The sequence below is a fragment of the Pantherophis guttatus genome, chromosome 4, assembly GCF_059756535.1.
Source record: "Pantherophis guttatus breed Tessera chromosome 4, ASM5975653v1, whole genome shotgun sequence".
Classification (NCBI taxonomy): Eukaryota; Metazoa; Chordata; class Lepidosauria; order Squamata; family Colubridae; genus Pantherophis; species Pantherophis guttatus.
The window spans coordinates 149,231,992-149,258,771 of NC_142066.1; the positions used below are offsets into that span (position 1 = coordinate 149,231,992).

At 39.2% G+C, this 26,780-nt stretch overlaps 1 protein-coding gene across 14 annotated transcripts in view; it reads right to left on the reverse strand.

The window, feature by feature from the left end:
• RBM33 (RNA binding motif protein 33) overlaps nucleotides 1–26,780 on the reverse strand; it is a 124,316-nt gene that overhangs the window by 51,247 nt on the left and 46,289 nt on the right. For 9 of the 14 annotated variants that reach the window (XM_034401648.2, XM_034401649.2, XM_034401645.2 and 6 more), the window contains 6 exons: nucleotides 25,756–25,814; nucleotides 14,262–14,412; nucleotides 13,283–13,611; nucleotides 10,860–11,102; nucleotides 7,922–8,212; nucleotides 1,393–2,037 (listed from right to left, as the gene is read on the reverse strand). In XM_034401648.2, coding sequence (XP_034257539.1) covers nucleotides 1,393–2,037; nucleotides 7,922–8,212; nucleotides 10,860–11,102; nucleotides 13,283–13,611; nucleotides 14,262–14,412; nucleotides 25,756–25,814 — 1,718 coding nt within the window. The remainder of the gene's footprint in view (nucleotides 1–1,392; nucleotides 2,038–7,921; nucleotides 8,213–10,859; nucleotides 11,103–13,282; nucleotides 13,612–14,261; nucleotides 14,413–25,755; nucleotides 25,815–26,780) is intronic. The other 5 variants (XM_087893070.1, XM_034401650.2, XM_087893071.1 and 2 more) reach the window with 1 other exon arrangement.

Genomic DNA, 26,780 nt, shown 5'->3' on the forward strand with positions numbered 1-26,780 from the left:
CAGAAATCCACCCGGTGGAATATTGGAGGAAGCACCGGGCGCTAATAGTTAGAGTGTGGGCGGCCCAAAGCTCTGAGCCCACCGCCCAGCTGATGAGCGCTCCCGCCGCTTTTAGTGCCTAAGCGAGAGCCGAACGCGGCAAAAAACAAAAAAGGTACTCAAAAATAACTAAAAGCCTAAGCGCCCCTAGGAAAGGGAATCAAGGGAGACAAGGGAGAGAAATACATGTGAAGATTCAGGAGCTCCCCAAAAACACTTCAGCGTTTGCCAACAACTGAGTGAAGACTGGGGTATCACAGGTTTGGGGGCGTGGCTAGGGAGCCGGAAAGGGAAATCTTTAGTTTCACTTAGTTGTTTGCCAAAGGCTGAAGGATTAACCCATGCATGGATAGTGGGAGCAGCGCACAGGAAAAGGGATGGTTCTGCACAAGCGGCAGTCCAGCACACACCGTTCCATTTGCACAAGTGGTGGGCATGCGCACCCACTTGCACAAATGGAGCGGTGAGCTCTTCTGCTATGCATGCAAGTATATGCGCTCATCCACTGCTTCCACATCCCAGTTCTGAACTGGCTGTGGCCTGATAGTGGGCTGCAGCCCAGGAGACCCGTTATATCGCATGAGCTGCGGTGGCACAGTGGTTAGGGTGCCGTACTGCAGGCTACTTCTGCTGATCACCAGCTGCCAGCAGTCTGGCAGATTGAATCGCACCAGGCTCAATGTTGACTCAGCCTTCCATCCTTCTGAGGTCGGTAAAATGAGGACCTAGATTATTGGGGGCAAGAGGCTGACTGTAAACCACTTAGAGAGGGCTGGAAAGCACTGTGAAGTGGTATGTAAATCTAGGTGCTATTGCTATTTCCTGGTGTAAAAATAATACAATATACATTCAATGGAAAGTACAGTATATCTTAAGTCTAGAATTCTAAGCTTTTCTAGCTCTAGGTGGTGAGCATGTTTATTCTGTTAAAGGAACAAAAAAAATGGTATTGCTCTTCTGGACTTTAACCATATGCAATTACTTACCTAATATTCACTGCTGCTTTCTTTTGTAATTATAGTTAAATATCAAATGTTCACTATTTCTACTAAATAATCACCCTAAGGGGTGTGTTTTTACACTACTTAACATTTAGCCTGCATGTTGTAGCTCCATCAGTTCAATGTGGCCATTTAAGATCATAATAAAGGTTAATCTCCACCTATATTATTATGTGCAGGGGAGAGAGTCACATCATTAGTGACGTATATCTGTGTGCCTAGCTTTCCCCTCAAAGTTAGTCAGGGAAAAGCTGCACATGGGTGTTGGCTAAACTATTCTATATCTGAGCTTCTGAGAAGGACCCCGACAGGACAGATCACAACAATAAGAGAGACATGCCTGGTAACTTACCCCTCCTGATAATTTTATCACCCTGACTTTGGTGCCGATATGGGGCCCATCGCCACTCCCACTGTTTGCCCGTTGCATGACAGTTCTTTTCATCCCAGGCTTCACCTCCTGAGGCTGGCTTTGCACCAACGCCACCCGACTAATCTGGGGCAGGTTCACCTGCGCAGCAGCAGGAGACTTCACTTGCAAAGGTTTATAGGATGGCTGGAGCTCATTTTCAGGCACTGTCCTAGCCTGCCGTAGTTGCTTTATGGTTTTTATTTGCTGTCCTTGAAATTGTGCGCCGTCTCCAGCCTGGAGAACATTTGCAGGCTTAGGTAGAACAGTCGGGGAACTTGGAATGACCGGCTCTTGTTTTTTAACCATTAGTCTATATTTCACATTTTGGCGGGACTGTGCACCAGGAAGACAAAGCGATGGGTTTCCATTGGTAGGCAGCTGTGAAAGGTCTTCCTCCTCCTGTTGGCCTGCAGAGACTTGTGGTTGCTGCTGCTGCTGTGCCAACCTTTCCAGCAATTCTCTTTTTCGGGCCCCAGCTTGAAGCTGCCGCCTGAGCTCTTTTTGTTTCAAGATCTCTTCTCTGAGGCGTTTCTGTTCCTCAATCTTCAAACGGTACTGTCTGGTTTCTTCATCTTCATCGGGAAACTGCAGGATAGCCACAAAAGAAAGTTAGGCGCGGTAAAAAAATATATCCAACTTTGCCCCCTTAACCCCCCTCCCAAAGGTGACACTTGTTAAAAAGATAGCACGCTTTCCCAGTGGTATTCTTAAATTAACTGAAATGCCATCTTTAATGACAAAGCTGCTAACAAAGGCTTATGAGCAATTAATCAAACAAGCATCGAGGAGGCAAGATATATGTATACATATATACATATATACATATATACATATATATATACATATATATATACATATATATACACATATATATACACATATATATATATATATGTAGGTCTTTGGTTATTTGAGTTTTCTCCCGCGTAAAATTGGAAGTGTCTTGGTGACGTTTTGACGAAGTCTCATTCGTCATCTTCAGGCTGGTGTTTTCGGCTTCGTGCTTCTAGGAGCAATTTCCTAGAAGCACGAAGCCGAAAACACCAACCTGAAGATGACGAATGAGACTTCGTTGAAACGTCGCCAAGACACTTCCAATTTTACGCGGGAGAAAACCCGAATAACCAAAGACCTACATATAAACACCCGTGAAAACTTCAGTACACACACACACACACACACACACACACACACACACAACTCTACTTTGGATTTTTTAAATCCAGTAAATCAAAGCTGAAACTGAAGCCTTCTAAATCGGAACTCATTTAGAAGTTGCTGAAACTAATTAAACTATTAATATAATTCAAGAACTCAAATATTGTTTCAAATGAGAGCAGTAACAATAAGAGGCAGCCCACTGTGTCACACAGGTTTTATCTTGCTCTTTTCTGACAAACTAACAAAAGGTAGGATGGTAAATGACCTGAAAGGCCCTGATTAGAACTATTGATTTTTCTTACAGAATTTTCAGCCTGATCTGAAACTCATTTGTCACACAATAATTGGTTATAATGAACAGCGCAAGTCAATCTCTCTGACCTTGAACTCATGCACTCTCTTCAGAATTAAAATGTTGCCAAACGCAATGTTGGAATATTAATGGAATATCAGGAATGGCTTTAATATTCCAGCCTTAAGCTTTTTAGAAAGTATTGCGGCCTTTGTGTGCCTAATAATCTCTCCAGCAGCCTTAAAACTCCAGCAGGATATATATCCTTATTCAAAGCTGCTGGGAAATAAACAGTAATTTTTTTTTTTTTTTAATTTGCATCTTCAACATACTTTAATAATGTGAATTGCTGCTTGTCAAACGTAACAGCAGTCTTTACTCCTACAGAAGGCTACAAACCATCTACAATGTACAATAAATTTACTATTCTTTGATAATAGATTTAGTTGCTTAGATTTATTATCTATATAACATTTCCATTAAAGAATATTGAGGATACAAATACTGTTAAGAAAACTATGCGTTCGGAAAGCAGTTACACGAAAATGAAAAAAAAAAAAACTGAGAAGAATGTTATACCGTAATATTAATAGAATTAATGTAATAATCACTAACTGAAATTGTGACTATTCTTTTCTAGCTTATGTAAAAAATCTTAAAAGTTCACTGCTTAGTAGAAATTATCATTTATTTTGTGTAGTTACCTTTCAAAGTTACAATACCTCCGAACGCTTACAACCACCGCAGTATCCCCGTGATCAAAATTTGGGCACTTGGCAACTGGCATGTATTTACGAAGGCTGCAGCATCCTGGAGTCACGTGACTGACATTTGCAATCTTCCTAACCATCGAAGTCAATGGGGAAAACCTGGATTCACTTAACAACCATCTGATTCACTTACCAACTACAGTGATTTGCTTAACAACCATGGCAAAAAAAGGGTCATAAAATTGGGTGCAACTGACGTAACAACTGCTTTGCTTAACAACAGAAATTCTAGTGCCAACTGTGGCCATGAGTAGAAGACTACCCTGTTTCCCCGAATATAAGATATCGCCTGATAATCAGGCTTTTGAGCGCATGTGCTAAAATAAGCCTCCTCCCGAAAATAAGCCCTCCCTGAAAATATTTAAATGCAGAGCTGGAAATCAGGTAAGACAGCAAGAGAAGCCCCATCTTGCTCCACGCACCCCAAAATAATAAGACCTCGCCAAAAACAAGGCTAAGCGCTTATTACGGGGTTCAAAAAAATATAAGACAGGGTCTTATTTTCGGGGGAACACGGTACCTGTACCAAATTCTCCCACCCTGCATATTCTTAACCATTCCATCCATTTCTCTTGCCTACTTGGGAAACTCCAACATTGTTAGTAAACACTAAATAAGTAAACACCCTGAGCAGAAATTAAAATTTGAAAGGTTCTACTTTTTTCTGGAGTGGCTCAGCTGTTAAGATGGTGGGCTTGTCAGCTGAAAAGCCAACAGGCTGGGTTCAAGACCCAAGCACTGCATGCTGCAATCATCTTGCCCCAGATCCTGCCAATTTAGTAATTGCATGCTTAGTTCGAAAGCGTGCAAATGCAAATAGATAAATAGGTACCACTTCAGCAAGAAAAGTTACTGTGTTCTGTATTTTCATGCTGGCCCCACAATGATGGAAGCATCTCTCAGACAATGCGGGCTCCCTTGGCTGAGAATCAGAGGTGAGTATCGTCCCCTTGAGTGGGGTCATGACCGTTAGCCCTTTACTACATTTTCCCAGAAGCATCATTCCCAGAAATTCAGAGCCCTGGCACAGTAGGTCCTGAATCTAAAATTTAGATCTTTAGATTTGTAGCATCGGATTGCCTCCAAGTATCTGATCCAAATAACCCTAACCCTATCAGCGTAAAAAATAAGTCTAGGTTTTAAATGCTTTACTGCCAAAGATGACAATTTCCCCAAATGGGTATTGTTATTATATAGCCTATATAAAATCTAAGCAACTATTAGTTAGAAAAGATTTCAGTGGTTAACATGTACAGCAAAATTATACACTTAGGATCCCTGAAATGCAGGGGTGAAATCAGCAGGTTCTGACAGGTTCTGGAGAACTGGTAGTGGAAATTTTGAGTAGTTCGGAGAACCGGCAAATACCACCTCTGGCTAGCCCCAGGGTAGGGTGGGAATGGAGATTTTGCAATATCCTTCTCCTGGAGTGGGGTGGGAATAGACTTTGCAGTATTCTTCTCCTGCCACGCCACCAAGCCACACCATGCCCACCAAGCCATGCCCACAGAACCAGTACTAAAAAAAATTGAATTTCACCACTGCTAAAATGGCTCTCAGAGGCCCTTAGATGTTATATTAAATAAAATAGAAGGGGGAATGATTAAAAACATGCCTTACAACAGTTCATTTGGTGACCATTCAAAGTTACAATGCACTGAAAAAAAGGGACTTATGACCATTTCTCACATTTACAACTGTTGCAGCATCCCCATGATCGAAATTCAGATGCTTGGCAACTGATATTTATGACAGTTGCAGTATGCCGGGGTCATGTGATCACCTTTTACGACCTTCTGACAAGCAAAGTCAATGGGGAAAGCAGATTCACTTAACAACTGTGTTACTAACTTAACCACTTCAGTGATTCATTCAATAACAGTGGCAAGAAAGGTCGTAAAATGGGGCAAAACTCACTTAACAAATGTTTCAGTGAGCAACATGAATTTTGGGCTCGATTGTAATTGCGACTCGAGGACTACCTGTAATCATTTTAATGAAATGTTCAATAAAAGCAGATTGACTTCTTACCTCACTCCCCAGCTTACTGCTCAAAGGAAAGTGTAATAATTTGGAAGGACGTAGCTGCTTAAACATGAGTGTCCCCCGTTTCCATAGGAAGGCTTCCATCTCTCTCGTATGAATACCTAGGGAATTCTTGGAGTCGAAGTCTACAGCTCTTAAAGCGGCAAAGGTTAGACATCCCTGTCCTACATGAAAGGCCACTAAATAGAACATCTTTCCTGCTGCAAAGATTAAATCGGGAAAGAATTCTGTTCCACTTCATTTTGCAGTGCAGCTACAATATAGTGAAATACAGCTGCTACTTTCTGATATTTGCTCACTTTTATGTATTAGCAAGGAGAACGTCTGCTTTTAGGCTAAATGGAATTTATTTTCTCTGTCATGTGACTCAGATGATGTTTTTATTTAGGAACTCAAAAAACTCCCCAAGGAATGGAAAGTTCCATAGAAACTGTTTCGCTACTGCATCTATCAAATTGAAATACAGGTAGTCTTCGTCTTACAACCATTTGTTTAGGGACCATTAGAAGTTACAATGGCACTGAAAAAAGTTACTTATGACCAGTTTTCACACTTACGACCATTGTAGCATCCCCACCGTCATATGATCAAAATTCGGCAATTTTGGCAAACAATTTTGGCAAACTGGCATGAATTTACGACAGCTGCTTGAATTGTCCTGAGGTCATGTGATCCCCATTCATAATCTTCCCAGCCAGCTTCCGACGAGCGAAGTCAATGGGGGAAGCCAGATTTGCTTAACAACCACGATTCACTTAACAATTGTGGCCAAAGGGTCATAAAATGGGGGCAAAACTCACTTAACAACTGCCTTGCTTAGCCACAGAAATTTATACTGGAAAAATTGAGATTAGGTCAGCCTCCTTTGTGACTTCACAAGCCCTGTGGAAAAAGTACCCACCACAGATTCCGATGCCCCCAAACCTGCTAGCCTTTTGTAGCATTCTGAAGACCTGGATTTTCTTCCAGGATTTAGGGAAGGGTGAAGTGACCAGATGAGATTGGTTGGTGTTGATGATACGATTCTGATTTCCAGGTTTGTAATTGAGGCATGGTTTTATACCAGTGGTGAAATGTAAAATTTGTTACTACCGGTTCTGTGGGCGTGGCTTTGGGGAGGAGGGGTAATGTGACTGGGTGGGTATGGCCAACTTTTTTTTTTTTTTAACTTTTGACAGCATTTTTTCTACAACCTCTTCAGCCGAAGAGGTTGTAGAAAAAATGCTTTTAAAAGGCTGACGATCCCAGCTGAGCCGCACGATCATCAGAGGCTTTTTTTTACTTTTAAAAGCATTTTTTTTGGCCGAAGAAAAAATGCTTTTAAAAGTAAAAAAAAAAAAAAAAAGCCTCTGATGATCCTGAAGCTCAGCTGGGCATGGGGGGGAGGGGGGGGCAGGGATTTTTTGCTACCGGTTCTCCGGACCACCCATCATTGCTACCAGATCGCACGATCCGGTCCGAACCGGGAGCATTTCACCCCTGGTTTATATCATCTTGATTGTTTTAATGCTTTGTTCTGCTGTGATAGGACTGTACATCACCCAGAGTCACTGCTATCTGTCTGCCAAGTAAAAGATGGAAAGAATGGAGCAGTATGCCATCGGAAAAACTGACGGGAAGGAGTTTTCCTTCGCTTCCATTTGCAATGCAGCAGGGCACTTCAGGCTGCATATTTTTAGACATGTGCAAAACGGCAATCAGGCGTTTTATGCAGGCGCAATAGCACTAGCAATAGCACTTAAACTTATATACCGCTTCACATTGTTTTGCAGCCCTCTCTAAGCGGTTTACAGAGTCGGCATATTGCCCCCAACAATCTGGGTCCTCATTTTACCCACCTCGGAAGGACGGAAGGCTGAGTCAACCTGGAGCCTGGTGAAATTTGAACTGCCAAATTGCAGGCAGCTGGCAGGCAGCAGAAGTAGCCTGTAGTACTGCACTCCAACCACTGCGCCACCGCAGTGGTCTTCCAGATTTAACAGACATTGGGGCTTAACAAATACCTCTTCTGTCTGAGTGGTCTGTTAAATCAAAATGTAAAGTGTCTGAACATAAAAAGGAATGCATGTTGGCAGGTAATAAAACTGGGAACATGAGTACAGAAAAGTACTGAAACGCAAACACCTTTGGTCAAAACCGCTACTGAAACAAAGATGGGTGCCCAATGCACCTAGGCCTCTGCTAGAGGGGGGACCCTTACCTCTGGTTCAGATTTGACCTCCACCTTAGGCTGAGTCGCGGGAGTAGCTGTTTTAGGCTTGGACTCCAACTTTCCCGGTTGGTTCTTGACACCTGCAACAGGTTTCATAGCAACTGTAGTGCTAGAAACCGGCTTCGTTTGAACAGAAGGAGCTGAAGTTCTTCGGTTGTTGTTAGCAGTCTCAATCGCATGCAAAGGTGCTATTGGCAATTCACGCAAATTACTATTCCTTGAGGCAGATGACTGGGCCTGCTGGTTTGGACGTTTTACAATGCTTTGTGTTGGTGTGTTCTGAAACAAACAAACAAAAAAAATCTTATCCTATAAAGATGTAAAGGTCTTGTCCTCTACCAAGTCAAATTTCAGGATTCTTCAATGGAGAAGAACTGATAAACAGGCAGTATAACCTCCCTCTAGTAAGAAAATCTGAGAGGTCTAAATTTGGCTAAATTGCTGTTAAACGAAGCTGTCCTACACCACCACCCCTCCTGCCCTGAGATTAACTAGCCAGAAAGAACTTTGCTTTCATCTCAAGGTCTGTCTGGGGGAAGGAAAAGACTGCCCTGCTCCAAGTAATATGGAACAAGAAGCTTCTAGAACTCAGCAATTAATCAATGGCATGATGAGTTCCAGGATCCGTTGTAAGTAACAAGTTGGATTGGGTTACAAGTTTTGGTTTTAGTTTCAGTGTGCCCGAATCCTAGTCTTGTTAGTTTCACAACTATACAGGTAGCCCTCGACTTACAAAAGTTTGTTTAGTGACTATTCAAAGTTAGAATGGCACTGAAAAATGTGACCCATGATTGTTTGCCACACTTACAATCATTGCAGCATCTTCATGGTCACACGATCAACATCCAATCCCTTGGCAATTGGTTTCTATTTATGACAGTGTCCTGAGGTTATGTCATGATCACCTTTTGCCACCTTCTGACGAGCAAAGTCAATGAGGAACCCAGATTAACTTAACAACCATGTTACTAACTGAACAACTGCAGTGATTCATTTAGCAAATGTAATAAGAAAGGTTGTAACACAGGGCAAAACTCACTCAATAACTGTCTCGCTTAGCAACATAAATTGTGGGCTCAGTTGTGGTTGTAAGTCGAGGACTACCTGTAATTGCAATAAGCTCAGTCTTCATTTCAGATCATCTTAACTTACTATTACTTTGTTAACACATACTATTGTTTTGATGCTCAACCCTGCTTCTCTTTGCTACCATTATGTTTTCTAATAATACTGTAAGTAACTGTGTGCCAATTTGTCTCTTGGGAATTATAATGTGATATAACCCCCTTCAGACAGTCTAACAGCTTTGTAAATTGCAAGCTGCTGGTTTTAAACTGCCTTTGCATTTTCTTTTCTTTTATTCTTTCTTTCAGCCTTATTCATGGCTCCCTAGGGAATGGGGCTGTAATAAATACCAGTGAAAGCAACCCTAGCTACTTTCAATCCAGGCTATCCATAGTTTGGTGGCACAGGCCCAGTGGTGGGATAAATGAAAAACTCCTTACACCTCCTGATATTGAACTCATAATCCATGCTAATGGCAGGCAATCTATAGCGCTTTATAAACTACTGTGTTTCCCCAGATCTTCTATTAATTTTTGTTCCAAAAGACGCATTAGTGCTTATTTTCTAGTTAGGCCTTATTTTCAGGGAAATATGGTACTAAATGTGTCCATCTGGCTGATGAGCTTAACTGGGGCTTATTTTGGGGGTAGGTCTTATATTATGAGCATCCTGGAAAAAAATTATGCTAGGACTTACTTTCCAGTTGGAAAATAAGTACTTATCCCCTGCTCCTGGCACCTTACACTCGGGAGTCCAATCAATTCAAAGACAAGTGCTTACCTATATGGTGGTAGTTTGACTCCATACTATACCAATCTAGTATGTCAACAGATGAGTGAATGGAGTCATATTAAAGTACACTTCACAGGGATGTAGAAGGGGGTGTGGAATGAGGGGAGAAAGGAAAACAGATGGGATGTAATTACCTCCAGAGCAGTTTCTAGGGGTTAAGAGAGAGGACATGGGCCAATGGGCCTTCTTGGGTTCAAACCTCTCCTGTTCTACAGGAATAACTGGACTATTCTTTCAGCCTGATTTTGAGCAAAAGAATTTATCATGTATCACTGTAACTATAGTTACTATGTAACACTGTAAATTTATCATATACACAGTAACTATACTGTGTAGAGTCTGGATATCTGAGACCTCTTTTTTTCAATAGTGCTCTCCAGGTTCCCGCTGTTAAACCTTGTCATTGTGTGGGACTAAGGAAACATATCATCTCTACTGTGCCCCCCATCCTCTAGAGCAGGGGTCTCCAACCTTGGCAACTTTAAGCCTGGCAGACTTCAACTCCCAGAATTCCTCAGCCTGCTTTGCCAAGGTTGGAGACCTCTGCTCTAGAACGGCATCTCCACCGAAGATAAGGATAGTCCCCTCTCCTAGGCTTCCAGAAAGCTTTGAAAATCTGGGTTTGTTCTCAGGCCCAAGGTTTGTGTTTATGATTTGTCTAAGGCCCCTGTTTTGTTTTGCTGTTTATTCGTTTATTTTAACCTGGGCTAACTGTGCAATTTGATGGGGGTGTTTTTTAGTATTTTTATTGGTTTTTTTCCCCCTACATCCATATAACATTAAAGCTGGGCGGCCAATAAATTTAAATAAATGAATAAAACTACTGGACAGCCCCTGTTCCCACAATCTTCCAGAAGGAAGGCTGGATATAAATGTTCCAAATAAAAACATCTGATTCCAGCCACCTACTATCTGTCGGGGTAGAATTGATAAATAACTGGCACAGGGAGCAGTCAGGGGCAATCAGCAGGGGTGGTAAGAACTCACACCTTTTTCCAAGGTGATTGTTCAGGTCTTGCCCCTGCCCAATAAGAGCCCGTGTTTGTTTCTATATGGAAAGGACACTTACATGCCTGGCCTTTACCAGACTTTGCCGTTGCTGGTATGGCATCCGGTTACTGCTTGGCTGTGAAGTCTGTAGGCGTGGCCTGAACTGGGATGGGGCCACCGGAATCAGAGGCTGGGGAGGCACAGGCAGCAGGTGCTGCTGCTGCTGGTTAGACTGGTGCGGCTGGTGGTGAGGCTGGGATGGTTGGGACGGCTGTGGAAGCTGTGGTGGTGGCTGTGGCTGCAAAGGAGGGTGCAAAGGGCCCTGTACATTTGAAAACATGGCAGGTATGAGGTCACATTTGCTCCCTGATTGCTAAGCAAGATATAATCATCACTGAACGAGGAAAAAGCTCTTAACAGAAACTAAGGTTTTTCAGAAATTGGGAGTTGGAAGACAATAAGCGTTTAGGCGCCAGTGGAAAGTACCATCTGACTGAGACTTTTTAAATCAAATATATATTTTCCTAGGATTAGACAGCAGCAGAAGCTGCATAATCTAGGGGAAAAAAAGACACTACAGATAGTCCTTGACTTACAACCATTTGTTTAGTGACCATTCGAAGTTACAAAGGCACTGAAAGAAAAAGTGACTTCTGACTGGTTCCCACACTCATAACCGTCACAGCATCTCCACGGTCATGTGATCAGAATTCAGGTGCTTGGCAACTGGCATGTCAACTTTATGACAGTTGCAACATCCTGGGGTCAATGTGATTGACATTTGTGACCTTCCCAGCCGGCTTCTGACAAGCGTAGTCAATGGAGGAAGCTGGATTAGCTTAACGACTGCATGATGCATGTAAAATCTACAGCAATACACTTAACAACTGTGGCAAAAACAGCTGCAATATCAGGCATGACTTGCTTAACAACTGCCTTGCTGGGCAATGGGAAATTTGGTCCCATTTGTGGTTGTAAGTCGAGGACTATACAACCCATTCTCCATAGGATCCAAAGCAAGGACAAGAAGTAACAAATGGAAACTTATCAAGGAGGGATCCAACCTAGAACTAATGAGAAATTTGCTGAGAGTAAGAACAATTAATCACTGGAACTGGCTTATGTCCAGAGGTCCTAGGTGCTCCATCACTGGAGATTTTTAAGAAGAAACTGGACAGCCATTTGTCTGAAATGGTAGAGGATTTCCTGCTTGAGCAGGGGGTTGGACTAGAAGACCTCCAAGGTCCCTTCCAACTTTGTTATTCCATCATTCTGACTTCCTGTATTGTCTGCTTCAAAGTTTCAATCTCTGTTTACTCTGTTGACCAACTTTCAATCTTCAAATCCAAAGAGTTGCATAGTCCAATTAAAATACCACTCAATTCTAATCGGATGAATTCAGATTAATCTAAGGGCTCTCCTGAATTGTACTGGAGCTCTTCCTTTTTGGGGATGAAAGTGAATATCACAGCTAGAATCTGAACATTTTCAATTTTAATAAAACACAGAATCTTTTTTTTTAATGCTTCAACGAACAAACTACTGGAAGCCGTTGTTTGCTATCTGAGCTCTCATGGAAGAAAATGAAACACCAGCAGAGGGAGCTCTAAGTCTTGTAGTGTTCCAGATTTGATGTTTTTAAATGCCTGCTTAACAGACACACTTAACAGAAACTTATTTTCAGGAAATAGACTTCGGTATCTCTTCTGAAGTAAATCAATTTTAGGAAATCATGGAATACGTAACAATGTCATATTACAAACTTCTCTAATCTCATTAGCTCTGTGAACAGCTTCACAAAAATCAACCTTTTTTTAATGTCTTCACTTTGAAGCGTTCTCATGATACGGTTGCAGTTAGCTCTTATAATACAATCAGTGCTGGCCACCAGTGGTTGAGGTGGTGGTAGGGAGAGTAATGCTGTCATGCTTGGCACAGCAATACAAAGGCAAGTTTAAATTGCATCGAATGTTAAGTATTTAAGCTCTGTTTATAAGGAAGCTTCTCTCAACATTCTCCTTAAGCAATGTATGGTCTGAATTAAGACTAAATGTAATAGCCTATAGCAGCTTCCCCCTCCCCTCCAGAAAAAATGACCCACTCCAGATAGGTTTGGACTACAACTCCCAGAATCCCTCTGACAGCACAAGTATGCTAAGCAGATCAATATTTACAACTTACTTTACCCTTAGCCTGAAATATGAAAGAAAAGTGACTGCTTTACATAGAGGAGGGTTTGAAGGACGGGCCAAAAAAGGCACGGTAAAAGCTGGCTATATTCTCCCAAGCACCAGACAAGAGAGTTGCCATCTTTTTCTTTATGTGACTGCAAATAGCAGCTCTGTATTATTCTCTAAAGTCATATTCTTGCAAAAAAGACAAGAAAGGAACAATAGGGAAGAACAAGGACACTGGAGGACTTACACGGGAGAGTTCAGGTTAGAATGGTCGTGGAGATGAGACTCAACAGTGATGAGAAGGGTTTTCCTGATCATTACATACCTGCATGCCAGCTTGGGTGAGGGGGGTTAGGAAAGGCTGTCCTGGGAGCTGCAGGAAGGACTGCCGTGGGGGAAGAAAAGGTCGTGCGTTGGCTGCTCCAGGCTGGCTGAAGTGAAGGATTCCCACGGGGCCCTGAGGCTGCAGACTTGGTCTTACCAGCCTTTCTCTTGGAAACAGGGGTTGCTGCCCCTGCTGGCTGAAACCAGGTCCAGACGGACTGAATGGGAGCTGATTTTGGCTAGGCACAGAGTGCGTGCTGTTAAGAAGTGGGGGTGGCGGAGGCGGAGGGCTCCGCTGTTCAAACAAGTGATGGCCAGGAAATCTTGGCTCTGTCAGAAAGATTTTTAAAAAAAAAAAGGAGATAGCATTAAACCAACTCATCTGCCAAGCAAAATACGACTTTTGGTCCAACCCCACTGGAAATAAAAGTCTCACAGAGAGTTGCCAGGAGTATGGCCAACAGCTTCTTCCATTAGCCTAGTATATACTCTATTCCAACTAGAAGTCACTCAAGGTTGACTCAGCCTTCCATCCTTTCTAAGGTAGGTTAAATGAGGACCCAGTTTGTGGGGGCAATAAGCTGACTTTGTATAAATATACAAAAGTATGAAGGCTATTGCTTAACGCATTGTAAGCCGCCCTGAGTCTCCGGAGAAGGGCGGCATATAAATCAAATTAAAAAATAAAAAATAAAAAAAAATTGTGTAAACAAATCATCCTGTAGTTGGTGCATCACTTCCCAAAAATTTTCTGTGGTTAAGAATGCATCAACAAGGTAAAAAAAAAATGTATAGGAAAAAGGTCTGGGCCACTAACCTCACAGCTTCAAGAGTATGTATATAACTGCTAAATACAATGGGACAATTTTGAGATTGGCCAAATGATAAGATGGGGAAGATTCTGGCTTCGTAGTTCACGTCCAATCAATCCTATCCCTGAGAAAAATGTATCTTCCCACATGGTAAGACAATGGTCGTACCTCCCATAAAGAAAGGTTCTCTCTCTTGTGGAGGTGGGGGAGGAAGTGGGGGTGGAGGTCCTCGCCACTGATCTTGGAGAGAAAGTCGTGGGGCTTGGTTGAAATTGCTAGGAACAGGTCCAGGAGCGTTTTGTTGAAAGTCTGGAGGGCCCTGCATGATTTAAAAAAAGAGAGATGAGAGAGAAATGAGGCACAATTCCTCTTGTAAAGTTTCTTCACTAGTCCATTACTTTTAGAAGAAAATGTGTAACAAATACATACAAATATCTGTTCTATAATCTGCACAACTTGCCGTCATTGCAAATTTCCATCTTTTGTTGTTCCTGTGAACACAGAATCTAAGGACATGTTTACAAAAAACTCAAAATGTTTTAATAACCACAACAGCCCTGTAGGAGTGCCATTCCTTTTCAAGATTACTGAAATCCTTACAATTATTGAACTTCTATTCCATTAATCCAAAAGTCTGAATATCTACTTTATGCTCCTGTCACTTAATCTTTTAAAACCATGATATTCTTTGCTATCTATTTAATACAGCCTAAACAACTAAAAATGAAGCTAGTTTAATTTTCTGGTGTCAAACTATGATCCGTGGCCCTCTTCATACACATATGCACATACATATATGTGCTCTGAAGTAAAAAATAAAATAAATTCAAGAATAAGGAAGAGAACATTTGACACCTACTATCCTAAATACTTAAGGAGCTGAGACATTTATTATAATAAAGATATGGACAATTAACATAGACATCCTACTCTTCATTTTAAATAAATGGGTTAGACAGACAGATATTTAGCTATTTCGTTATCAGCAAGGGGAGAAACTTTAAAATTTAAGCTCTGATTTTCACCTCGGTACCAACACCCTTACAGAATGTACTTAAAAAGGCATGAGCTTTTTGAGATCCAGACGCTAACAGGAAGTGACAATATTGTATGATCATTCTTCCCAAAATAAATACTTTTGCCTATTTGTATTCCCATTGACCCTTCAAGTCACACATTATCACTATCATCATTCAAGTACCAAACCTGAACAGAACAGTTGTCTAGCTAACTTGCACACTTAATATTGTAATGCCACATCCTGGATAATTTAGTCTCGTTTTAATGACTACTTTCTTTGCATGTAAATGTGAATGCTTTGATTAATATATTAAAGGATAAGATATGACATGGTAATATATTAACCAAGTGTACTTAAGTATGTAAGAATAGCTATGTTCTTTAACACTGATTTATACATACAGTATCAATATAGCTGGGGCTCCAAATGTGTTAAGGGCCCCATTTCTTGATTATATTAACATCTATAGCAATAATTTTATTCCACAACCATACATATTTATTCTGAATTGTTTTACAATATATGCTAAGCAGAATCATTGGCCAAGGTGGGCAACTATTCCCCATAGTGGGTATGAGATTAATACTGGATACATTAAGTACCCATAATTATTACTAGATATTCATGTATCATCCTTCATGAACTGGTCTAATCCTAACTTAAAGGAATTTAGCAGTCTGTGAAGATCATAAATTGTTCTGAATTTTTTCAAAGTTGATTTACTCCCTCCTGGAACATGTTATATCTGAGTCTAATCCCTCAGTCCAACAGCATTACTGTTAACCCAGCAGATTTTTGCTTCAAAGTAATTTTTGTAGCTATTACATGATATTTACACATGTTCTATGTCATATTCTGTGTATCCACTTGTTACACGTTTCACGTCCCCTTTTTATTTTTTTAGAATGTTAGAAAAATGTGTTACAGAGTACAGGATTATAAATGTAGCTGCTACCTATATCTCTGTAAAATAACTATCTTTTTCTAGCATTTGGGAACTACCTCTAAAGGGCTGGACAGGCCTATTAATTAGGTTCCAGTTTATCTCCAACAATTTCACAAAACAGAGGAAAAAACACGTTGTTTTGCCTGAATGACAAATTTCATTAACCTACAATTTGTTTTCAAATACACTAGCCAATGTTTACTATGCTGCTTTTACTTTAATGAGAATGAGTACCTGAGCAATAAATAAATTACAGAAAATGTATTATATTCTTTAGTTGTAAACATTAACTATCCTGCTTAAAATATTTTTAAAAGACACGAAAAGTTTTGCATACATTATTTTTAGGGATGAGGCTTCCTTAATGTGTACACCAGTTTTTCCTCAATCTGGACAATTTGTAAGATGTCTGAATTTCAACTCCCAGAACTCCCCAAGATTTCCCCAGGAATTCTGGGAGTTGAAGACCAGATATCTCGAAGTTGCCCAGGCTGCTCTATGCTTTCCAGTTTTACACTACACACACACATGCATATATGATAATGCTAACTATAAACTATTTTATTAGATTTATATCCTTTTAATTTTAAAATAATATGATGATAAAGGTTTTCCTCACTTAGTGCAACTTTTAACTTGAGGCAGGCATTTCAGATGATCTAATATGTTTGCCATGTTGCTTTTCAAATAGAATTCGGCCTTGGATGGATTTCCATCTCTAACTTCTGCTTGAAGTTCATTTTAATCCCAAGGAACTTACTCCTCTTACTTTAGTCAACAGATATCCATCTAACTGGAAGAGGACCGCAGACAAAAGATTATGCTTAAACCTAGTACTCCTGAAGAGATTATTTCCCTTGGGATATGAACAAGCACAATCAGTTCTTAAGCAAAGCATTTTAGATATGAAACATCAGAATGAAAAAAGCACAATTTCATCCATTATAATTATAGGAAATCAGCTCTATCGCTCCACACCTCTCCATGGTGCCTCAATTTGTTCTCTCTTTCTAAATATCACACAATGTTTACACTAGCAATATTTTAGATTTAACAAAATTCCTTACACAAGACATTTACCTCTGTGATTTCATGGCATTAGTATTGCAGGCTCTTTATTATTATTTTACCTGCTTTCACACCATGACTACAAAATGCTATTATGATTCCTCTAATTACTTTTTTCCCCCATGGATGCCTTGATGATGTTATATAAATTTCTTTGTGGATCATGACTACGATATTGTAGGAATTAGCTAGATTTGGTCAATTAAAATATTGAAATTATTGAATGAGATACCTTAATTTAATTAAGCTTAAACTTCAGGAGCTTATGGCCTTTTTTTTTTTTAACAGAAATTAAGTTTTGAAAATTCTGGCAAAACATCTGACATACACAACCAGGAGTTCTTCCATGGTTGCAAACTAGGAAGAGAAAAAGTAGAAGCACAATATATTCTAATCTGTTAGGTTAACAGATACACTAAATGAAATAAAAATACAGCTTTTTTGGGGGGTGGGGGTGGGGAATGACCTGTGGTTAAAGTCTGCATTCAACAACACTTTAATACTGCAGGGGACACCACCAAAGATGTAAGTTTTCACACTCACAATCACTACTGTACAATAGACGAAAAGAATCAGTATGTTCAATAAAATAATAGTTTCTCTTTTTTAATGATTGTAGCAAATTTCAAATATGAGTAACAAAATTAAATCATAACAGTTTATAAATCTGAAACGACAACATTTTAGGGCTATGTTTTTTTTTAACTTTGGGGGCTGAAGTGGTCTTGCTGGTTTTGAAAAAAAAAAAGCTTATTTTTGAGAGACGCGATCTATGTTAGCCTTGCATGATTTTATCAGCCAAGGAAAACAAAAAGAGGGATGAGAAAAGTTTGAAAGACCCCCACAGGCCAGGTCTGCTAGGACTGAAGTTTCAGAATGGTATACCCATCCCTAAACTTCATTTAAAGAAGTTCAGAGCCCCGGGCCACAAGTGTCTTTTGCCTATTAAAACAGACACTCCTTTCATGGTGCCTGACATTCTATAGCATGAACATTTATACAACATATTGAAGTGTTTGCTCGTACCGTCTCAGCAACAATAGTATTACCCCCCATTGCACGTGGGACAGCTAAGACAAGATATAGAGGTGTGCCTTAGGCTTAGTAAATTTATGGCAGTGGCAAGATAACACTGGAGACATTTTCAGTCTCTTAGCTGTCTCTTTGCCAGAAACTCTTCAAAGTCTGCATGTGACAGCTTTTACATTCAAACCCTGAAGTTGTGAAATTACTTCTGTCACCTTTATTAAAGAAATGTTAGATGAGTTGTTGCAAGTTTTAAATAGCTTAAATCTATATAAGAACCGTTTTCGCCAAAGAAACCGTCTGATACATATATGTTTTGCAACAGGCACCATCCTAGAAAAGCTTATCACTTTGTTTGCAATGGGAAAAGAAAGGTGTACATGGGCCATGCTATAATAGCTTCTGTGATATTTATCAACACCAATTTTTTTTTTAAAAAAGTAAACGCTCCCTCAATAACTATAGCTTTCAGAAATTACAATATAAAGTCTACGTTTTCTAGAAGTAATTTACCTTAATTTTTTGAGCTGTTATGAAAACATGCAACAGGGATTATCAACTTCTTTTGTAAGGATAATGTAATCCTCAACTCAAACTCAGCTGATGGTGATTTCATAGTCTCCAAGTAGTGTTGTTGTTTTTTACTTCCTAATGCATCTTACAGCTCTGATTTCTGGTAATTTCCTACCCATATATTAGCCAAGCTGAATTTGCTTAATTTCTTTGAGATCAGCCAACATTGGCTAAATGCTGTCACCCAACGTAGGCATCACAAATTAAGAGAAATATGGTTAACCAATGTCTATAATAATAATTATTTTGCATAGATATTTCAGCTATGCATCAAACTAAAGGCATAGCATGGGTGTTACCAATTACTATTGCAAGCATCTGCTCTAACGTCTACCTATGGTTGGTCGGGGAATCTGATTAGCTTGTTCAGCATTCAGCATAGACAACAATGCAACTGTCTGAAAGAATATGAGATAAGGTTACTTTTAATCCTGTCAAAATATTAAACTATTTTGCTTTCCTTTGATCCTCTCAAATATAATCCCTAGTTTAAAAAAAATTAACGTTCTCTCGCACACAATTCTCATACGAATTCTACTTTTACTTTTTGGCATCTCTTGTTAATTACATGATATTATCTCTTATAATCTATTCATGAACCTGACAGAACTTTGGCTACCAATAAAAGAGAAAACTTAGCATAAATTGCTTAGTGCTACAGTAATATTATAAATTAAAGCATAAAGAGGATCTAGCAGTTATTATAACACTTATCAGCTCTTCTAAAGGGTCACTCTATGCATTTTTTCAACTAGACTAATTAAATACTTTAACAATGTCACTGAATCTTTCAATAAATTATACTCTTGTTTCTACATATTTTCATTTATTAATCTCACTTAAAATACAAAGAGATGAGGAATGCCATTGACATCTAGGTACGGATACTCTGTTAATTCTTATTAAAATGGCATAAATGCAAAGAATCAAGGACTACAGTAACCTATGACACTGCTTAAGACTATATCCATTTGTCGCAAATGTTAATCCTCTTACTTTGGAAGCCAGTGGACGTTACCGTTGTCTCAGGAAATAACCCTGGTTCGATTCAATTAAAATAGGGTAAGCTATGCGAAAATGGATTGTGCAAATGTTTTCAAAATAAGTCTTGTTTCATATTCTCAGCAAATTATTTTCAAGATGGTGGTCATGAATTAACCCCATGATGGAGCCCTCCACAAAATTAGAGAGCCACTGTGGTGTTATAGACAAAAGTTCTTCAAGTCCAACAGACCAACACACACCATCATGTAGATGATGGATGACTTTGGGCCAGACTCTCAACCCAAATTAGCTCATAGCTTGTGGGTATGAAACCCCACATAAACCACTTTAAGCTCATATTGGTGGCATTCAAACCTAATAAAATAAAATAAAAACATAAATGATGTGCATTGTGCAATGGTGGAAAAGAGAGATGGGAGTGACCCAAGGTCAGAAGTACATATATTTAAAGGAGAATTTTGTAGTTCAGGGTTGAAATGAAAGGTCCTTGGTGCTCTCAGAGTTTGTTTGTTACCTTGTAGGTGTTTCATTACTCAACTAGGTAACACCATAAGTGCCAGAGCAGGCCTTTATGCTGCCCCTTATGAAATAAAAGAACTTCACACTCTTTAATATAATTCTAAATCTTTTGCGAGGGGGAGGGATTCCAATGGCTGTTATGCCAAGGATAAGGATAAACAATTGATCTATGGGTGATCTAATTGTACATTAGTGGAGCTGCTGCTCTTTTCTGTAACCATCCCATCCACTCAGAGCTGCTCAAGTGTCCAAACCCTGTGCCTCTTTTAAGGGGGGATGCTGGATACTGCAACCAGGGAAAGAATTTTCTTCTTGGACTGATGGAATCAGTCCAGTCAGCAGAATAACATGATTTCATCCTATGACAGTCCATAGAGAACTATAGTAGATGAACTCATATCTATGCCAGTTCAACAATAATTTATTGTAGATCAGGGGTGTCAAACTCAAGGCCCGAGGACTGGATCCGGCCCATGGGGTGCTTAGATCTGGCCCGCGGGGAGAGCACTCGGGCCACCACAGGCGCCCCTGACACGAGTGACATCAACCTGGCCACGCCCACCCTGGCCACCTGAGGTCAAACACAGCCCTGATGCGGCCCTCAATGAAATCGAGTTTGACACCCCGATTGTAGATTGTTCTTTGTGGATCGAAGAGAATTATTTCTTTGGAAGGCTGGGGAGTAGAAAAAGCAGTAACTAGCTAAGTTGTAACACTAATCAATAATCAGAATGTTCGATGTTAAGAATTTGGAACTAAGAATATTTGGACAATGGAAGGCAAAGGAAAGGGGTAAAACTTTTATGACCATGCAGGATTTCTGGACACAGAGAAATGCTATATTCTTATTTGTCAGCATTTAATACTCATCAAGCATTATCTGTCAAAAACATGGTAGATGACTTGTTTTGGGACCAGAGTGACCCTGATCCTGGCCGTATTTGATCATTTAGCTGCATTCACTATCATCAAACACAGCATATGTAAGATTGCCTCCAAGAGTTGTGACTAGAGACATTGTTTCTGCTTATAATTCAAAGTATTGTTTTCATTCTTAAAAGCTCTATCAGGCTTGCCTCTTAGATGTCTGGAGGACAACCTTTGCAGTCATCCTGTATGATGCGCTCACCTCAACTGGGGAGGTTACTGTCTCCATCTTCAGAGCATGAGAAACATTTTGGGGGGGGGGATCAGGGAACCTTTCTGTTATGACTTCCAATTTACGGGATAGTTTCTTCAAGGTTAGATTACTGATGACTTAGGCAGAGTTTCATAAAACAGTTAGAACTGGGGGGCCAAAAACTATTTTATTTAACCAATTTCTACACTCTTATTTCCTCTCATTTTAATTATATTTAATTTTATTTTCTGTGTATGTTCACAGTTGCAAACTGCCACATATTTTAAGATCCGACAGCATAAAAATCAATCAAGCCAATATTCAGCAATAATGGAAAAAAATATTGACACTCATCTTCCATTGAGGCTTTCTTCTCAAAAGTAACTTTTGAGAAGTGATGCTCTCTATTCGATTACAATTTATTCACAGATCACTGACTTCAATGCATAAGATGTGTCTGTTTCTGTGACATCTATACTGGTCCCCTTTTCTTGACCAAGCCATACATACTGAAATTCATTCTGCCTCATTCTTATGGCCAGAAGGCCCTTGATCTGCAGATTAAAGGAAAAGATCCCCAACAAAAAAATCTACTTCAGGGATATTACAAAGTAGAAAAGTCACACTACACTCAATTCTACTACTATCCACCTGAATTTTTAAGCAAGTATCATATACCTCAATGTTTGAGGATCTGTATTTTTTAAAAATGGGTACTTTGCTGTTGTTTCAAAAAAAAAAAAAAAAAGCTTATTTCTTGTGAATGTTCAAATCAAATCAAAAAGTGAGCAATCATGGCATCAGCTTGATTTTACCATTTATGAAAGCGCCATAGGGGAGAAGGAACAGAAAAGGATAGTTCATTTTAGATCCTGCCCCTTTCCTCTAGCTTAATAAGTGTTATCGTGTTTAGCTTCTGCTGCTCCTCCTGCAGATGGGAATGCATTGATATGATTAAATTTGATAGTGTGATAATGTATGGAAATAGTGATTAATTAGAAGCTCCCTAGCAAACGGAGGATGTTTGTTATCATGTCACCTGCACTGTAAATTGCATTTCCCTTCTCCCAAGCTGACACTGACACCATAGGCAGAAGAGGTGGAGCCACAGCAGTTGATCTTCCTGAGTACTTTACATATCTGGCAAGAGAAAACTCTCATTGCTCTATTGTGAAGATACTAATAATAGGACTAGGTAGATAAGTTGTGAAAATGGCAGGTCCTCGTAAAGAGAACTTGCCAGAGATGCTGAGGAAAGCTCAGTTGCACATCTGCAGGGGCTGTAATAGGAAGGGAGGGAGGGAGAAATGTAATTTGATTCAGCAGTCTCATTCGAACATGATTTGCATGAAATGCTGTATAAAGCTCTATCCAAGAAATGTCAATCATGACCACCTGATACCTTGTATCGTGTTAAAAAGAAAGGAAATGCTTTCCAGACCAGGTGGAATTTGCCAGCGCGGCTGCACAGTAATAGAGTGAAAATTTCATTTACTGCTGCTGTTCTAACAGCACCGCCGTTAACAAAAACACAATTGCTATGGCAGCCATGCAGCAGGCTAGAGGATTTTTCCCTCACCCTCTCTGCACTTGATATTTCACATTTAAACAAATAACAGCACAAGTGTGTAAGCAGCTATCCTTTATCAACTGGTGAAACTGATGATAGGACACTTTTAATCCATATTCACAATGACTATAAATGGTCAACATGTTTCATTTTAGAAGATAAATATACATCTGCTGTATCTCACAAAAACACTGATCTGGAGCCAGGATTGGTTCACTGAGTTGGGTCAAATGATTTAGCTTTCCTAACACATGAAAATGACTCCTCAGCCACATTCTGTCCCCATTTTGAAAACCAACAGAAGATTTGAGATAGCTTGTGATCTACCAGCTAAACTGAGGAGAGAAAATGTTAATCAACTATTGTCTGCATAAATCAGCAAGCATATCTTCCTCAACAACAAGAAATAATTTGCGTATCTAGTACAAACAGAATTCAAGTTTAGGTAACTATACCTGCAGAAGACAATTCCACTACCGTTTCCCATATTACAAACCTTCAGACTGATGTTTATCCTGACTTTTAAGCAATGGGAATTGTACACTAATCAGACTTAATTCAGATTGGAGTGCCTCTAGAATGAATGAATGAATGAATGAATGAATGAATGAATGAATGAATGAATGAATGAATGAATGAAAGCGCTCCCTCCACCAAATGTTTGAAAATGATCCAGAGAATCTCTAACTTGTTTGGTTCTTCTATTTTTCTTTCAGTTTATACATGGAACACTGTAAAATAAAAATCTCATTATCGATGGATTCAAGGAATGGTGGTTTATCCTTTCCAAAATTAGCTAACAAATTGAGCTACTAAACCAAGACTTGAGAGGAAAAGCACTTTCTGTGACTCACTCTCAAGTATCAGAATCTGCCTGTTAGCACGATATTCACCCTTGACTGAGTTGAAAAGGATCAAGAATAGCCTTTTTCTCCCCCAAGTTTTTCTAATTTTTCTCATGTATCCAATTTCTATGAATAGTGCAGGATGAGAACATCAAGCTGGTTTCTCATGGACCAGTGCTATCCAAAAGCAGCAGTGGCTATACTAAATATTATTCGTTAATATTAATGAGAATATCCATTAAATATTAATGAGAATACGGCCAAATCCTCATTTTTGTTAAGTCTCATTGTAACAATATTCATTTTGTACAAGTTTTATTGGTTTATAAAGTCCACCAACTGGCCCTTGAAAGATTCAATTAATTCTTCTATACAAACACCCTGATAGCAACATGCCTTTAAAACTTCCATTATCTGATTTTGTACCCATGTTTGGTGAAAGCTACAATATTAGTCAAACTCACCACCGATATTCATTGGAGTCATGCCTAGAAAACAAAGCAGCACCTAAAAAATGTGGGTTGGTCATACCTTATCCTCAGAATGATTAATCATAAGCAGTGTCAAATGCTTCTAGTCATGATAAACACACTTTTAAAAGGCTTTTTCAGGACCTGTGTCTCAAAAATGCACATTCTCTAGGAAAAATAAAGACCAGTATGTAATAATTATGGGATCCAAAAGAAGATTAATTCTATCAAAAATTCACAAATTATAAGATAATTTTAATTTTAATAAATGTGCCAACTTCTTGTGCTTTTCGCAGTACATGAACAATACCATCAGGCTCCATCTTAGTTTCATTTAGCACTATGTATGGACTGGAAAGGAGGGCTTAGTTTCTTCTAACAAGTCATTTCCCAGGTCACAGGTGCTCAGAGAATCATGGAGAGAACCATTTACTATCCTTCTGTGATAAAGAACCTACGAAGAGCAGTTAAACAACATATATTACCACGCTGTGTATTCCCAGACTAGAATTCTTCGCAATTCCGACTTACTCCTGCAAAATAACAAGCTACCAAGGAAATGATTTGCAGGTATTTAAAACAGAAATCGCCTCATCATGTGAGCATTAGTTTAATTATTTTTGAAATTTAAAAAGTGGTGCACAGTAAAAAGAAGCAATAAAATACACCAGACTTTTGGTTATAATACCATGAGGATACATTCCCATTATTTCTAAAAGGTATTTCCCAGTTTCTGATTGTTAATCTCATATGTGAATTATTACTTTTTTAGTTTTACCAAGGCTAAAAAGGTTATAGAAATATGATGTAGTCTGGTGAATGAAAGCAGCATTACTGAGTGTTCCTGTTATGTGTCTTGATGCACAGTATGAAGAAACAGTAACTGAAGGAATACAAAACTTGGGGGGGGGGGTGGAATCTGGGAAATTTACATACTACAAAAATATGAATGGGAAAAGAAGTGGGAATATTCAGTGACACTGAGAGGCAAATCAACCAAGTGTAGTAAGTGTAGAAACACCTGGTTACTGTGTTTGGGGCAAAAAAAAAGATAAGGAGGTGACAGACATCAGTAGCAAATCAATTTCTGGTATTAAAGATACAACAAAAGAAAAATAACATTCTTTACATTTACATTAGAAATATACAATATTTGATGCCTTTCTTATTAAAGGAAACCAGTTCTATTTATTCTAAAAGGACTCTAACGGATGGATGGAGTCCTTATTATTATTTTAAACCCAGCCAGTGTGTGTGTGTTGTTTTTTTTAAAACTCCCCACTGGACGTTTTTACAATTAAAACAAAATTAATTCAGGCCTGAAAAATTCATTGACCTTTAAGCTTTTAACAAACAATTTTCTAGCTCACAGATCACTGTCAATATTTGCAAATCCTTAAAATTATATTTCACTGGCACCACTTTTATTTGCCATATTAATATTTCTTTACAAATGTATGCTTATCCATATCAGAGAAGAAGGAACAGCTGCTACTCACAGGAAATCTCTGGGGTCCTACAGCAGGTCTTGGCTGGGTTGGGACTGGCAGCAAGGGCACTAAAAACAAGGAGCACACCTTTTAAATCAATTTGTTTTAGCCAAGACTCCGGGCCATTTTCATATACAGCCACATTCACAGGCAGCTGCCGCCCCATTCTCCCCAACAGCTGCAGGCAGACAAAATGTGTTAACACCATGCAACAGGGCAATTAGGATGCTGATGGCATAGGCTACAAAATTAAACAAGGCATAGGCAATTTGAAATATTTGTTTTGTTTCACACATTACTGAGTGAGGGACAAAATCTTGACAGCACAGCATCAGAGGCATGTCATGATTTTCCAAAATTCCAGATATTATACCAATTCCGTGGGTTAATTCACGTTAATTCAATTATGCATTATAGTACTACATATGCTTCCTAGGAAATAAAGACTAGTTAAGCTCAGTTGCGTATATTGCTGAGTAAACATGTTCTATATTGGCTTATTGTTCATACTGTGTTGTACTTCTTAAGATAAGGCAATGAAATGATTTAATTTTTTGCAAATGGAGTAAACGAGAAAAGGGAGTAAAACTAAAGAAAAGCATGCATGAAGAAGTAGCAGCAGTGAATTAACTATTCTAGAAATAAACTCTCAATTAATACACATACACACACAAACACACACACACACACACTGCTTTACTGTTGCTCACTTAAGTAACAAAAGCACATTGATTTAATGGAAATTTCTGCACCAGAATTATCCTGCAAGAGACCTTAAGAGACCTTAAATTGGTGCTACTTAATGTTTTGTTTGATTATAATTTATGAATCACATCCTAATGACATTTTTTGTTTCCAAAACAATTCCTCACTTAAACTTTCACCTATTCTGCTAGACCATAATAGGTGAAAGTTTAAGTGAGGAATAGTTTTGTTTGGGGTTCAGCATGTCAATGTGAACTCTTTGTAAAGAAAATATGTGGTTTATTTTATTAATCAACCAGGAAAACAACCGGAATTAAAGAAATCATTAT